The 15678-nt window shown below is 39.0% G+C and overlaps 2 protein-coding genes across 3 annotated transcripts in view; one reads left to right on the top strand and one right to left on the bottom strand.

The window, feature by feature from the left end:
• Positions 1-56: 56 nt before the first annotated feature.
• Positions 57-5084, top strand: DYNLT1 (dynein light chain Tctex-type 1). Its single transcript, NM_001245423.1, is given in 5 exon segments — positions 57-159; positions 2769-2810; positions 3974-4097; positions 4313-4390; positions 4686-5084. Coding segments are annotated over 5 exon segments (342 nt in total). The 5' UTR covers positions 57-132; the 3' UTR covers positions 4757-5084.
• Positions 5085-7044: 1960 nt separating this feature from the next.
• The window catches only part of TMEM181 (transmembrane protein 181), a 33994-nt gene continuing 25360 nt past the window's right edge, over positions 7045-15678 (bottom strand). For both annotated transcript variants that reach the window (XM_002198300.6, XM_030269554.4), the window contains exons 12-17: positions 15475-15577; positions 15327-15378; positions 14654-14736; positions 13489-13578; positions 11825-11891; positions 7045-10917 (exon numbers count right to left, since the gene is read on the bottom strand). In XM_002198300.6, the coding sequence (XP_002198336.1) occupies positions 10839-10917; positions 11825-11891; positions 13489-13578; positions 14654-14736; positions 15327-15378; positions 15475-15577 (474 nt within the window). In that variant the 3' untranslated portion in view covers positions 7045-10838. The remainder of the gene's footprint in view (positions 10918-11824; positions 11892-13488; positions 13579-14653; positions 14737-15326; positions 15379-15474; positions 15578-15678) is intronic.

The raw sequence follows: 15678 nt of genomic DNA, 5'->3' as shown, positions 1-15678 counted from the left end.
CGCCATCTTGGAAGGCGCTGCGCCGGGCCCAGCCGCGGCGGCGCGGACGCGCAGGCGCAGTGAGGGCGGCGCGGCGGCGGTGCCGGTGCCGGGGTCGGGGTCGGTGGCGGCGTGAGGGGCTGCGCCGGGAGGATGGAAGAGTTCCAGACGGGAGAGGAGGTAACGGGATGGGGACAGGCGGAGAACACCTTCCCGCCAGGCGTCTCCTTTCAGAGCCAGTGGAGGGTCTCAGGCAGTGTACGTCCGCCCCGGGTCCCACCCCTCGGCGTCCCCCGCCGCCATCCCTGTCGCTTCCCCCAGGGCGGAGCCGCGTGTCCCAGGCACCGGCGGCACACGGGCCCGGCCTTTGTTCAGCCGCCCCGGGAGCCGGCCCCTTGTCCGGGTGTTCACTGGGCTCCTCGACTGTGGCTTCAGCCCCTGCCGCTGCAGTCCCTCGGGGAAAAGGCGTGAGGGATGTCGTGGCCTTGTGGCCCCGCCGGGGGACCGAGTGCCGGCGTGGGAGGGTGGCCGGGGCTCTTTGGGCCGGGCAAAACCCGAGCAAGCTGTTTCTGTGCGGAGAGGAGTGCCAGTCTCTCGTCTGCGTGTTACAGGCGCACGGATGGGGCGTCACACCCCATTCACAAGATACAGAGTGGGATAAATCAAGGGTCTCAGTTTATCATCGTGCCAAATGACCCCCTGTTGTTCCCCCGCAAATGCAGTGCTGCTTTTGCAGAGGCACTGTGACACTGTTAAACATCCGCGGTGTGACACAATAGCGAAGCAGCGAGAGGGGCGAAGGTGTGCCAGGCTTGTTCCCCGTCGTCATGGAAGGGCCTGGCCTGTGTTACAGTCACAGACTGTTTGGAGTTCTTTTAAGTATATAATTAACATGCTTGAACATAATTCTTACAGCTGTTTTCAAAAACGTTTTTAGAATTACTAAAGGGTATAGTGCTGCTCTGCAGTTTGCATGTGTTGCCCCTTTTAAACAAGGTGTTGGAAACATTATATGCTTGCTTTGTGCCAGAGAGGGAATCCAACCGATTTTTTCCTCCTTTATTTTTTAATCCAAAAAAAGTTCTTATGTCACCTTATTAAAAGATGATATAATGATGAAACGGGTAGTGTTGTGTTATTTCATAGTTCAGTTATAGCACATATATCAAAAATTTGGATATCAGAAATTTATGTTCATTTTTGTCATTACAAGAAAGGAAGAAGGTTGAAAAGTAACATCAGCCCTAGAAGTGAATTCTCAAATCTCTCTATTGTTTCAGTACAAATTAGCTTTCAAAATACCTTTGAGAACTTGGTCTGGATTTAAGTAATTTTACTTTGGTGTGAACCATGTTTGTACTCACTCAGGCATTTCTGAGCAGATTTTGTGAAGAAGAAAACTGTATGTGGTTTAGCATCTTGCTTGACAGCAGTCTTTATGTCTGCCTGCATAGCATGTCTGCCATATTCTTAGGCTTTGTGGGAGAGAGTGGTTTTTGATAATTGTAGCTCTTACTTAGTTAAATACACTGGTGCACCTTAAAATGCAAGCACCTGTAAAATGCAGTACTATGAAAATAAATGAGGCTTGTTAAAATTAAATGCAAGTCAAGAAGATGAAAATAACAAGCAATTTGCCACAACACATAAAAGCTTTTAAAAATGTTGAATTGTACCTCTAGATCGGTACAGAAAAGGAACTGCCCAGCTTGTTTCCCAGGATGTGCTGTTTCTTCTGTCATGGAGAATGATCAACTCTCATTTTTCTGAATGTCACATGTGATTGAAGCTGGCTAGACTGGTGTAACTGCATCCTGCCTGCACACCTGAATTACACTGTTGTTTATTTCTATCAGCTGGAGAAGCTGACTGACCTCCCAGTGAAAATCCAGTCAACAGTTGACACCTGCTTAGGTTCATATTTACATTCTTACTCGATCAGTTTGCCTTTATGTGCTCTTCTTTTGTCCTGGTTTGTGAGGTGAGGCTGCGAGACACCAGCAGTGACAGGGTGGGGCGTGAGCTGCTCCTGCAGCATGGGGTCCCCTGTCAGTGCTCCCTGGCCCTGTAAGTGGCTGCCCCAGCAGAGGGGGCAGCTTTTTCTAACCCCCTGACACTGGAGGCAGCAGGAGCAGAGGGAATAAAACACAGACTATTAACCATACGTGTAAATGGGTGGTAGTTTTAAGATCAGTAAAATGTTGGGGCCTTCACTGTCTGATTCCACGTGCTTAACCTCTGCTTCCTGAAGGCTGAATGTCCAGTGAGCTACATTTCCCCTTTGGTTTCCAAGGGGCAACTTTCTTATCCTAGGCTGAGACTGTCAAGACAGTTCTTCCTTCAGCTCTGCACTGATATTTTGTCCACATTGGTGCCCTGGAGGTGTGGGTTCCATTTAACTGCCAGCTGAGATTATCTCCGTGAGCCCGCTGTGATGTGCAGACACTAGTGCTTGTTGGGAAAGGGGAACATATGTGTACACAAGGGCCATACATGTTAATTTAAAATGGTTCCAAGTTAAAATTTGAAAGCTTTCTTGACTCAAAAGGCCAGCCAATATTAGTTCATCTTTTACTTTTCATTACTTTTCTAAGAAGGTTAACTTGACTGGGCTGAAGGAGCTAGAGTACATATATATGCAAATAAAGGCAGACTTGGTATCTTTTGACTTGCCAAAAATCTGACAAGGATAAATTAAATTTCTAGTGCATGTTCTTAATAGAGCTCAAATATTATAAGCAGAAGAATGTGTCCACTCATTATTTAAAATTCTTCTATTTCTTTTGTAGGCTTCCTTTCTTGTTGATGAAGTCAGCAGCATCATTAAAGAGGTAATGTAAAAATTTTCATTTTGTTGGTGTGGAAATTTCATATGTTGAATGCTGTGTACTAAAAGGCATTCAGTAAAATGTGATAACTGATATGTAATAGATTTCTAGGCAGGTTGCTGTCAAAGTACAGGTAACTTGGTTAAACCAGTATATGGACTTCAGCGGAAATGAAACCAAGCTTTAGCTGTGATATATATTGAAAATCCAAGTAATTTCATACACTCCGCTCTTGTTGCAGTGCACCCCTATTAGAATTTGTAGGGGGATTTTTTATGTTAAACACCGTAGAAATAGATTTTGTGTTTTAGTAAAATACAGGAGTTTTTTGTAGACTGTCTGCATATGCATGTTACTGTGTTCTGTTGAGGTGCTTTTCTCCTAAGTGAATTCTTGTTTGTTTGCAACGACTGAACTATTCTTGTTGCAAAGAAACATGAATTTTTCGGGCTGGAAAATTTCTAGCAGGATTTGGAATTCCTCTTATAGACTAGTGCATTCTTTTCATCGTTGCAAAATAACTGTTCTGGTCCAACTCTGTAAGTAGCATATACTGCTTTAATACATGCTCCTGTCTCTTCTGAATTAAATTTTTTGGTTATTTTTTAAATCATTTCTATGATGAAAAATGTGCCAATGAAAAAACATGTAGGTTTATTGTACTTTTATTTATATCTTAAAGAGAAACTATCCTCATAAGTAAAACTGATTATTTGTTTGGAGGCTTATTCTCTGTTAGTAACTAGCAACTACATGGGTCTTCTGTTTTAGTCCAGGGATTTGTCTCCCAAAAATGATTCTGCTCAAAAATCTGGAATTTATTTCCATAGAAGAATATGAGTGAATGAGCTATTGTACTGTGCCTTTCTAAATTCTCTTCAGGACTGTTTAAATGCAGGGCCCTTTTCGTAACTATGAATGTAGGACTTTACAAATAATCTTAAATATCACAAAATGAATAGAGCGTGGGATCTATGATGATTTTTCCTATGCCTGGCTCGGACTCTGACCTGCATGTTTTTAATAACTGAAAACACTTCCAACAGCCAGTGTGGACCAGCAGTATTTAGGATTTTTCTGTGGGTATGGGGTCCATGTTGGAAAGGGTTAATGGGTGCCTTGCAGTTGACAGCAGTGCAGCTCCTTCACCTGTTTGTCCCCTGCAGGCCATAGAGGGTGCTATCGGTGGCAATGCCTACCAGCACAGCAAAGTGAACCAGTGGACAACAAGTGTGGTGGAACAAACCCTGAGCCAGCTCACAAAGCTGGGGAAGCCCTTCAAGTACATCGGTGAGTTCAGCTTTGTCTTTTCTCAAAAAGCTGGGACAGTCAGATGCACCAGTAGGCAGGGGATGGGGGAAGATATTAGAAAGAACCTTGTCTGGAAACTACTCACAAGCATGCATGTTTGCTTGTGTATGTGTGTGCTAAGCTGAGCAAAAATGGAGCTAAATGTTAATTAATGTTAGTGAGAAATTAATCAAAGCTTCTCTACTGAATAACAGTGACCTGTGTGATTATGCAAAAGAATGGTGCTGGGCTACATACAGCAAGCTCTTGCTTCTGGGACAACTCCAGTGATGGTAAGGAAAACAACTCTTGGATTTTCCAACTAGTAGCTTAATGCCAGTCTCTTTAAGAGTAGGCAGCATATTTTTCCCTCTTCCCAAGTTTGTAGTTTTGGAGTAATAGCATACTGTTAGGTATTTTTTCCATTTGGCTGTGATGCTAACTGGGCTGTATATTAAATGCTTGGCTGTTGTGAAAGCTTCATTTTGAAGATTCTTAAAGGAAACAAGTATAAAAATGCGTATGGGGCATGCATGTAATCACTTTAACTTCCTTCTGTTTCTGATACCCTTATTTTTGTATTTGCAGGAACCTGCACTGTGAGATGGGAGAATAAGACCATGTACTGTATTGTCAGTGCCTTTGGACTTGCATTATAATTGCCTTGTTCATTCTTCTCTTTTCTATTCCCTCTCCACTCAAACTGTGAATACCTGAACAACTTGTTTTTAATGCATTTTTTTAGTAACTTTTCTTCAAAGGTAGAAATTTGAAAACATGCTGTTAACCTGTTTTATGTTTGTACCTAGTACCATACCAGTGTTTTCTATACTTTTTTATCACTTAAAAACTTCTCTTCAAGGTGCTAATACTGAAATCTGCTGCAGTGTAAACACTTTCTCTAGATTTCTTTTCTTAGACCAATATAAATGAGACACTGACTTTCACACTTTGTACTTTTGGTTAGCATTAAATTATTGAAATTCATAGCCATTGGTGTGATTCATTTAATCTTAAAATCTTTCATTACTGGGGGGAAAAGTTTCCGTTTTTTCAATTCTCTTCAAGATAGTTGAGGTACATACCACAATATAAAGCACTTACATAATTTTGCCGAAGTCACTACAAAGTTGCAAGAAAATTAGATTATATTTATCAAAAAGTAACTTGGCTGCATTTCTGGGAACTGTTTATCTTTTTGTATGGTATTTAGAGCATGGAACAATAACTACCTCCACTGAACAAAGATAAGAAATTTTTCACAATCTGTTAAGAGAGCTTTAGTATGGGTTCAATCTTCAGTCAGAAATGATACAACACCTGTAAAAAGAAAATATTTAAATCAGATTGAGTAACATGTCCAAAACAGTCATCAGGGTCAGAGAGAAACTTGTCATGAAAAGAATGAATCATTGCTCTCTTGAGTTGCTAAGGAAGTTTATCATCTGAAAGCTTGGATACTTTTTCTCCTTTCCATCATGCCAGAATGATGCTGGCAGTGTAGTTACCTACTGAACTATTTATTTACACTTAAAAGAAACAGTTTTGTGTACTTTGAGTCAATATTTGCTTCTTGGTTAAGCCATTCAGACATTCCTTGTCCTTTATGTTAATAATAGCAAATCTGTTGGTCTTTTGGTGTTTGTGGGTTCATGCATATGCTGAGCTGCAAAAAAAACCCAACAAATGTTTGAGATGCTTGTCGGTGTAAAGGCTGCATGGGCGGAGAAACCCCTGTTGCATTAAAACCGGAGCTGTGCTACTGAAAGGTAGATACAGTTGTATAGGCGGTTTTAAATGTGCGCAATAACCAGTACTTACAGTGTAAGTTCTAGGGCTACAGAACAGGGTTTAGCGGCTGTGGATTTTTAGGTGTTGGTTTCCCATTCCCATGATTCAAACAGTGCTTTTCTTTAAAATTGCATAGCAATTACTGTTTCAGTGTTCTACAGTAACTGATTTTTTAAAGTTTTCATTACCTTCAAACACCTTAGTTTTAAGCACTTTTTCCAGCCAAAATAAAGCATTTGGGTGATGAACTGTCAGAGTCCTGGCTGTAGGTAATTAACTGGCCTTAAAAAAAATAAACCCAAACTATGGATGGAGCATTCAAGGTAATTATACAGTCAGTCGCTGCTATCACTTGCTTATTGCCATGGCTCTTCATACAATTACAGCTACAGAAGGGGGGCACGACAGCACCAGTATGCAGAAGAGGGGGAGGAAGAGGGAAGCCATTTACTGTCCCTGCCACAGATGAGTCTGACCTGTGTTAACTAAGACTTAAGAAAATGGCTCCAGGATTAACTGCTGTTGCTGAAAGAGCACCACCCTATCTGATACTACAGCCACGAGTAAGCTGCATATCCATTCGTGCAGGGAAGTTTGTGGCCATTTTATTCAGCACAGGAAGATTTTGGTCTCCTCTCGAGTTGATACAAAAAATGGCATCACCCCAATTAGCAAGTGGTGTGCTGATCACTTCTGCAGTCTACCAGCTATGAGCAGACTTTTAGAAGATAGAGTTGCAAGAAGTCGATGAATGACATCAGCACCTTCACTATCTCTAAACCTGTTTTTTATTACTGGCATTAATATTCACCAGGAGAATTGTCACTGCCAGCATGGCCACAGCAGACTTTGCAAAGCCACACCGTGAAGCCATTTGAAAATGCCAGGTCCCTTACGTAACCCGGCTGGCATATTTTAAAAACTTAGCAACCTGTCCTTCCCCCTTAAGTCTGGACAAGGTAATAAACCCCCCCTCCCCACGCAATAAACAACACAAAGCATCTGCGATGACACAGCTTCTTGGAGCCCATCCTTATGCAATTAACCAAGCTTAAATATGCATTAAAAATGCATGTAAACTGAAAATATATGTAAGTCATGAAAACAGGTTATGAGAAGGAAACTAAAATTCAGTAGAAAGAAAATAAACCTAGGATACAATATAAATATATAAAACTTTATTATGAACATATTTAACAATGATTTTGCACATAAGGTCTTCCAAGAAACTTCCTTGAAGTAAAATACTCCATTTTCCTTCATATTTCATATTAGCATGAAGTTTTACAACATAAACAGATAATTTGCTATTATAAGCACAACTTACAGATACACAGAATATTGAACATGTCCTCATGCACACTTTCTCAAAGCAGCATTTAATTACAGCTTCTCATTAAACAGAGCATTTGCATTTATCTTACACATTTTTATACCATTTTGGTACACAATTTTTCCATATTTTCATTTTACATATTTACAAACTCCTAAAAATAGTTTTACAGTAATGCAAAAGTTATTACTGGCATAAGCAAAAGGAAATGGTTGGGGAAATTAGGTGACTATGGATGAAATGTTGTCATTTGGCTCAGAGAAAGACTACAGATCGAAGTCTTTCCTAGCTGGAACTGTTCTCCCCAATATTGGTACCACAGATCCAGTGCACAAGCTGTTTCTCACTGGGGTTAAGCTGCCTCTTTGCCAGTCCCAGGAAAGTTTCCACCAATTTCTACACCAACTGTATTTGTAAAGCAAATGCTACAGAAAGTAGTTGCTATGACTGGCTTGCACTCAATTATTGATTTCTTAGAAGTCCCTTGTAATCACTGTGTACGTGGAAGTCTTGCAATTTTTGATGGATGTTTCCTCTAGAGCCAGGATCACTGTGTGCTGTGGGGCCTTCCTGTGTACATTTCTTGTTTTGTACAGTTGCAGTGGTTATGGAAATAATTACTTTAGCAGTAATAAAAGGAAAGCCAGGCTAATTTCTTAAAAAGATTTCTTCTGTTTGACCCTCAGATTTCAATACTTTACTCAGAGATTAATTTATGCCACCTACTCCCAAACTGTTTACAGCCCACATTGGAATATTCTTCAAATACTGTCTCTGCTCTCCAATCATGGAAATAAGAGGAGTATTGCTAGCAAAACTAGTTCCTCATCTGCTTCATTGCTTTTGCCATCTTACTGTATATTGAATTTGATGCAACAGCGATTCAACCAAGCTACCATAACACTGTAGCACTTCCAAAATAGAAGGCTATTTTGCATGGCAAACATGCAAAACACATGCTTAAATATAATCTCTAAAAATAACCACAGAAATTATTCTCACTATGTTCATAGTGAAATACTTACTTTAAGTACACATTTCCCATTCTTAGCTTTTCTATTTCCACTTCGAATGTAGTGATCTAGTGAAGTTTATTCAAACAAACCAGCAAGAGAAATGGGTTGAAAACAGCTTAGAAAAAATAATCTCCAAATTAGATTAAAAATACGTTTTTTAGTTAATGAAATCCCAAGATACTATTTGAGAGTTAACTGTAACAACCAGTTCAGACTGTGATAAGAAATATTGATGTACTTTGCACAATGGTCAAATTTTACCTTTTATAACAATTTAGGAGAGAATTAAACAATATCATAGGAAAAATATTCAAGTATGTAAGAATTGTGTAAATATCAGTTTTTGAAAACCTATTTCCTGTTCCCACTGTTACTCCAATGGAACTTGAAAGTATTTGGCTTATGTAAACAATGTCAGATTGGTTGCCAAGTCTGATTCTGCACGTTCAGATGGGGAGAGTTATCTCAGAAATAGTAAAAATGAGAATGGACTCGACAATTTCAGGATACAGAGAATCTCCCATACCCTTTCAAAATAGTCTAAAAGGAAGTGCTGATGAAGGTACATTTCACTACAGTTTTCTGGAAAGAAAACTACCACTAACTTGAATTATTTCTTTAGTGTTTTCCTATATGTTCTTCTAAAGTAATACTGATTAAGAAGTTAAAGGGGAAAACCTGCTTTTCCTCCCCAGCAATTTCCTTGCTTTAGCCATACAACAGTGCTTTGGCTTCTAACAATGAAATGATCCCTGGCACAAAAAGGTTTTAATTTCAGATACTCTCCAAAAAATTTCACAGCGCTACATAATTTTAGAACATTTTCCCTCTCTCTCACACACACACAATGTCTCACGACACATCTTTAACAGAGCACTGATTTAATCCAAACTATTCCATGACAGCAAGGGCACAATCACACAAATCAGTTCCTTTGGTCCTCTCTGAGTGAGTTGCTGCCTTGTGCAGCCTCCCCTTTGTGATCTTGAACATCCACCAGCAGGGCATTGCAATGGGCACAGTCTAGAGCCTTTGTTGCATTACAGCACAACAAATCTCCTTTTTCCCCACTATGATTCAGTAAGTCTAGCAGGACTTCATTGCACTATTCTGCTTAAACTACTTTAATGATGAGCACAATTCCTGGCTGCAACCCAGCACCATATCGTAGTAGATTAACAGTGCTTTTGGGAATCTTCTAAAGCAGCAGGGCAGAGAAATTTCACAAGAGTAAATCTCCGTTATAAGTACATGAAAAAAGGAGATAATTTTGGAAAGGTCAAGTATCTGAAAACAAAAGTAGTTACAAACCAACATCTTAAATAAAGAACCAAACAATGGTGTAGGAGAAAATCAACTTCTAGAGAAACAGCAGCATTGTACAAGGAATACTTAATTCCCATAAAACTTTGTTCCAGCACAGACTGGAATACAGATAACCACAAAATGTGCTAGTAAAAGTTCCCATCGTACAGATGGTGACCGATATGACAAAGAAGCTGAACTGTACACAGAACATGCTCACAAGCTGACTCAGGCACATTCAATACATGAGCAACCACAACTGTTCCTAGCATGTAGAGTAACTATGTATTAATACAACTTAAGGGAAAACTCATGTAGTGAAAAAAAACCTCTAAAAATGAAATGTTTGGAAATTTGAAACTGTAATTCCTTAGAAAACTTTCATATTTTATTCTCTGCAAGTAACAATCTCCTCCAGCATACCAGACCAGTAAAAAGCCAGTACTGGCTTCCTTCTGAGATTTGTTGCTGTTGATATATTTCCATTTGAAAGGGCTGTTTAAAAAAACCAACACAGACACTTCTGCTGTGGCAGTAAAGCATGTCATGAAACACGTATTATACAAATAATTTTGCACCACTGAGATTATTCTGGCTCATTAAAACTTGCCTATTTGCCCATATCTTGCATTTATGAATCCAGTAAACTTACTGAAATGTATTTTTTAAATGGCCTGAAGTCTGTATCACTTATTTGAAGGAAGAATAGAAAGCTTGTGTCTTCTTGCACCGATAAAACAAAAAAAAAACAACAAAAAACAAAACAAAACAAAAACACCAAACCAAAACACATCATTGTCTGCCTCCAGCTTAAAAGGCTAAGGTAGAAAATTCAAAGGGAAATGAGGCACTTCATACCACTGTGGACACCATACAAAACAGCTAATGTAAAATGCAACAGATTTGGCAGTATGTTATACCTCATCCTAAAGAAAAAAAAAAAAAGAGGAAAAATCTAAAACTGAGCAGCAAGGAAGCAATTTGAAACTCAGTACACAATCTGTGAGTATTTTAAACTGAAATAGATGAAGATTTTAGTCCACTGACATCCAGCTATTAGGCATTTTATAAGACATGTAAAAATTTTGGTTTCTTCAGTTTTCACTACAACCACTTCCATCATTTGTTTTCTGAGTTTTATCCTTGTAAACAGAAACAGAAGCAGGATGTCCTTCCTGGGAGTTGGTGTTCAGATGACAGCAGACTGTAGGAACCCAAAGAAGTTGTCCATCTAGGAAAACTTCAGAACTGGCTGAACTCCAGAGGCGCAAGTCTGTCTGCACTGAAACCAGTCAATCAATCACTGTCTGACTCTTCTTTATACTTTGCTCTAATAGCTTGGCCATTCTGAAGAGGCATCTCTTCATAGTCACTCCTGTGAAACAGACATGTGTTGTAACTTCTGAACATGGTGCTCAGATAGGAAGTTGAAAATAAAGAGCAAAGTTCTAAACTACATTGAGGCATCAAACTGTTACTTGGGTAAGAAGCTGGTATCTGTTTTTCTTCCTTGTGGGAGCTATCAACAACACATGATTTTTCTCCAGAGGATGATGCATAATAAAAGTTATTCCAGTGAAAGCCATTTTTCACATGGGTTTGCAAGAAGCAAGCTGGCACTACCACTCCTAATCTAACTAACCAAAGGCAAGCTATCCCAGCATGAACTTGTTCAGGTTACTGAAGTGTTGGTCCCATCCTCACTGTTCCAGCCACTTCAGCGTCTTTGGTAAGAGGTGAAAACATCACGGGTGTATTTCAGTGTCCCACACAGAGAAACCTGATTGGGATGGGTCTCAGGTACTACTGTAATGCTCATATTACATAAAATCATCCAAGTCAAGGAAGTTTTGCTCGACTTGATTATTTTTTATTCAGTAAGTGCTGGAGACTTAAAAAGCACCACTCTCCTTCCCTGAAGCATTTACATATGAGCTGACTCTTTGCTAATTCCATCTGACTCCTTCAGTCTTTCCCAGTGTAAAAAGAAGCCCTTTCCCTTCACAGCTCTTACTCCACAGCTTCACTCCATGTGCTACCAGCATCATAATACTTTCTTACCTGTTTGTATCAGTGCCATGGCATTCCCTTTTAGAAACCAAAAAAAAAAAGTAAAAAACATGCACTCTCATTGTATTTCTGTTTCAGAAAAGGCTATACTTCGATTCTTTAGGCAGAAAACTTTCACTAACAAACCCTTCACTTAATTAATATGTAAAAGAACATTACAAAAATAACACACCAGACGTAACTCTCCATAGGTATTTTTCAATCTTTCTTACCCATAAATCACATCGTCATCTGAATCATTCAGCATAGAAAAAGCAGGATTGTCTTTCAACTGTGATTCTGGAAAACACAAATAAGATTAAATTTAGTGTGTTAAATAAATGTGGCTGTACTGCTAACTCAACACTGTAGCAACAGACACAACAACTTCCAAGGCAGTCACAACCACAGTTCAACAAAACTATATCCAAACAGGAATTCTCTCCTTTAAATTCACTACCCTTCAGCCACATAATTATAATGTTCTTAAGAGTTAAGGAGACAACATTAATTATCTTATTTTTAGGTAAATATTCTCTGTTGTCTAAGTTCATTTCCTCCCCTGTGCAATTTCCCGTGTCGTATTTCAACCTGCACATAAATTGATTATTCTTAATCAAAATTTCGTATGTATTTAAAAAGCACAGACTTCTTGATTATTTCTAAGCTAAAAATATAGTAGACCAAAGTTGGAGTCCCTTGAATGCAAGTCAGTGATTATCCAGTTATTCTCTATTATTGAAAGAGATGAAGGAAGGACTTGCACCTTTATGGTGAGATGAAAAGAAACACATACTTTCCAATTGCTATTTATGACAATTCCCTCTAGCTTGTTTTAAGGGCTTATTTTCTTGCATAATCTGTGCTGCTTAGCTGCAGTTCGTAGTTATATACAAGTAAAATTCAATCTGCCAATTTGCCATAGCAACTTTTTCCTGGCAGCATTTTACCTTCTGTTGTCTACAAACAAATATTTCTGCAACCCAGCAGAAGGCTTCCAAATTTATCTGCATCCAGCCAGTTCTTTTTCCATTCTGGATGGAAAAATAGCAACTTTCTGGAATAGTTTTGTCCATCTCAACTCTAAATTAGAGGAAGGATGAGCTCCACTATTTAGTGCCTCCCCCCTGCAAGCTCTCAGCATACAAGATACAATTGGACAGGTTGCTAGATCATCTCATCTAGGCCTCCTTTCCCATGAAAGGTTGGGCCACATCATCTTGCCAGGTCTCTTCCAACCTGGGCTCTTCTATGGTTCTGTACCTTGAACAGAATGCTTAAAGCAGAGAATATACTCAGTAAAAATATTTATTTTAATGATCTTTATCTTTTAGTGAGGGAAATGCTTTATAATCATCATGTAAGTCAGACTGTATCCTTTACATCACAGTGCAAAACCAGAATTGCCACTGACTCAATCGTTTGTCTCCCCTTACATGGGCCCTGTGCAGCCCTCCCCATAGCAAGTTCTCCAAAATTTCTCCCATATTAGAGACCAATTTCACTTGCACTTTTCCAACAGCATTTGGATTTCAGAGTCCAGTTTGCCAGCATGCTGATGTATTAACTTTTGTTAGAACGAAGTACAAACGAAGTGAAGTTGTTCCTTAAGGGCTGTCTGAGTAATTTCAAAAGTTGGTGCATTACATGTAAATATCATATTGACTGTAAACTTGATCTAAGTGCACAAGAATTCAAGCCCAGCTAGTCAGCTGATTACATTTTATGCGTTCCTTCAAATTTCCAATACTAATTTTCACAGGAGCAGCAAGTGCACCTTCTGCTCATGTTAACTCAAAGCAAACTGGAACAGTAATGAGACAACCAGAATACAAAGACATTGCACAGCATCTGCTAATATGTCATCCACGTTTTCCAGACAATGGCTCACACTTACCATACAGTGCATTCTTCGAGGGGGAATACACGAAGGCTAATGTGTAGAGATAAAAGTTCAATAACCCATAAAATGATAAGAATTCTGCTGGTAGTAAGTGTTAAGGACATTGCTCAATATAGTTCCATACATATTAACTTCCAACCCATACACAGGCTGTTTCAATAGAAAGAATGTTTACCTTACTCGAGTTTGTGAGCATGAGTGGCTAAACAAAACTGCATGTTTTAAATTCAATGACAACTAATGTACTCAACCTATTTCAAGATAAAGCTCCCACTGAAAACAAAGCTTTAACACAAGTAACATTTGCTGAGGTACTCCTCTGCTCTTGAGCAGTGGAGTGTATGGTCGGTCAAATAGTTCTGCCTTGAATGCTGAAAAAAAGCAGAATAAGTCGGGTGTTCAGGTGGGTTTGGCTTGGTTTATTTTCAAAAAAGTTCCTTGGCACAGTGAGGAAGAAGGAAGGAGAAAGAACTACATGTGGATAGAACTCTGAAGATGGTTTCTTGCCACTGTTTTAGGTGAATACTAAAGGTTTTATATATTGTTTTCTCCTACCTCCCAACTCATACCTAAGCTAACCAGCAACCAGGGCAGCTTCAGTCACACAGAGCAAGGATCTCATGGTTCAGGACAGGAATTCAAGTCAGAATCCTGCTGGCAACAAACATCAGAAATAGTCTCTCCCAAGCCACTCAAATTCTCTGCTGTGACCTGTATCACATGTAGCCTTGGACCAATACACAAATGCATTTTGACTAACATCAAAATTATTAATTTCTCATATTTTAGTATGCCCCATGATAACGGGTAAGTAGAAAGCAAACAACTGAGGCAGCACATACAGCCAAATTTGCCATAACATCTCATTAAATTAGATATGCATAAAGCATGCATAGCTACGACTACATTCCTCTTGAAGAGTATCACAAGCAGTTGTGATGCATGTGATGTGGACACACTAGACTGAGACTGTCTAGATCATAATTTTTATGAAGAACCATTGCAAAATGCTGACAGGAAATAGCAAACAAAACAGACTCAACTTCAAGAGTCCACCTAGAAGTCAAAGGTCTCAGTCTTAGGTATGTCATTTTAAAGCACATTCTGCCTGAAAACAGATTAACATTCCTACTTGAGCAGTATCACAGTACAAGGATATAGTTCTGATAATGAGTTGACAGCTCAGCAACAAAGTTGTCCTGTAGAACTTGTGCTCCAAAGCGCAGGTAGAGTATAACAATGCTGTGGGGAAAAAAATAAAGCATATAGATGCACTGTGTCCTTAGGCTGCAAAATTGAAATAGTAGGTTGATAGAAGAGTATATGAGAGAATAATTATGCTAACATGCTGACCGTTTATTTTAAGATACATTTGCTTTGCTAGTTCTAAATTAAGAATGATTCTTTTGTGATTAAAAGTTAGCACTCAGCTGAGAAAAGCCGAAATCCTCAGATTTCATCCACTACAGACAATCCAATAGTCAACAGCTTTTTGAAATAACAGCTTGGTGTAGGGAAAATAGATATTAATAGTAATGTAAGAAATTAACATTAAACTTCTGCTTTGACTAAGTGAAACCTACAAAGCTCCTGAAGAGCTCTGCCAAATTAACTTCTAAATCCAGCACTAGCATGGTAATCAAAATAATACAAAGTTAGCTCAAAAAGACTCAAGAGGAGTTAAAAAATTAAGAAATGCTTGCCATCACAATAATATTAAAAGGTATTCTTCAGTTTCATTTACTAATTTATTACAACAAAATGTATTCAAAGCCTTGAAAAAAAGGTTAGAAAAGCTAGAGTACTGACAAACGTACTTTGAAAAGCCTTACCTAATGACAAGCACTACAAAGGTTAATGCAGTCAAGAATTTTAACCTGAGATCTGAAAAAGAATGCAAGAAATTTTTATCAGTGAATTTACACCTACATCTAGGAGAAGCAAGCTTGTTTGGGAAGAATCAAAAGAAGTACTGCTTACCAACATAAGGCATGTTTCGAAGTTCTGAACATGCCCTCACTATCAGGAACAATAGGTAGAGAATGTACGTGGTTGCCACCACAAGGAAGAAGATTTTCATTCCCTATAAGGAATGGGAAGTTAGGTTTTATTATTTAATAAGAGTTCATCTATTCCTTCTTCTGTCAACAGAAATAATTAGCTCCCAAAAGTACAACATAGAAA

The sequence above is a fragment of the Taeniopygia guttata genome, chromosome 3 (assembly GCF_048771995.1).
Source record: "Taeniopygia guttata chromosome 3, bTaeGut7.mat, whole genome shotgun sequence".
NCBI lineage: Eukaryota > Metazoa > Chordata > Aves > Passeriformes > Estrildidae > Taeniopygia > Taeniopygia guttata.
The sequence above is the reverse complement of the archived record's forward strand: the minus strand, read 5'-3'. Positions and strand labels throughout refer to the sequence as shown.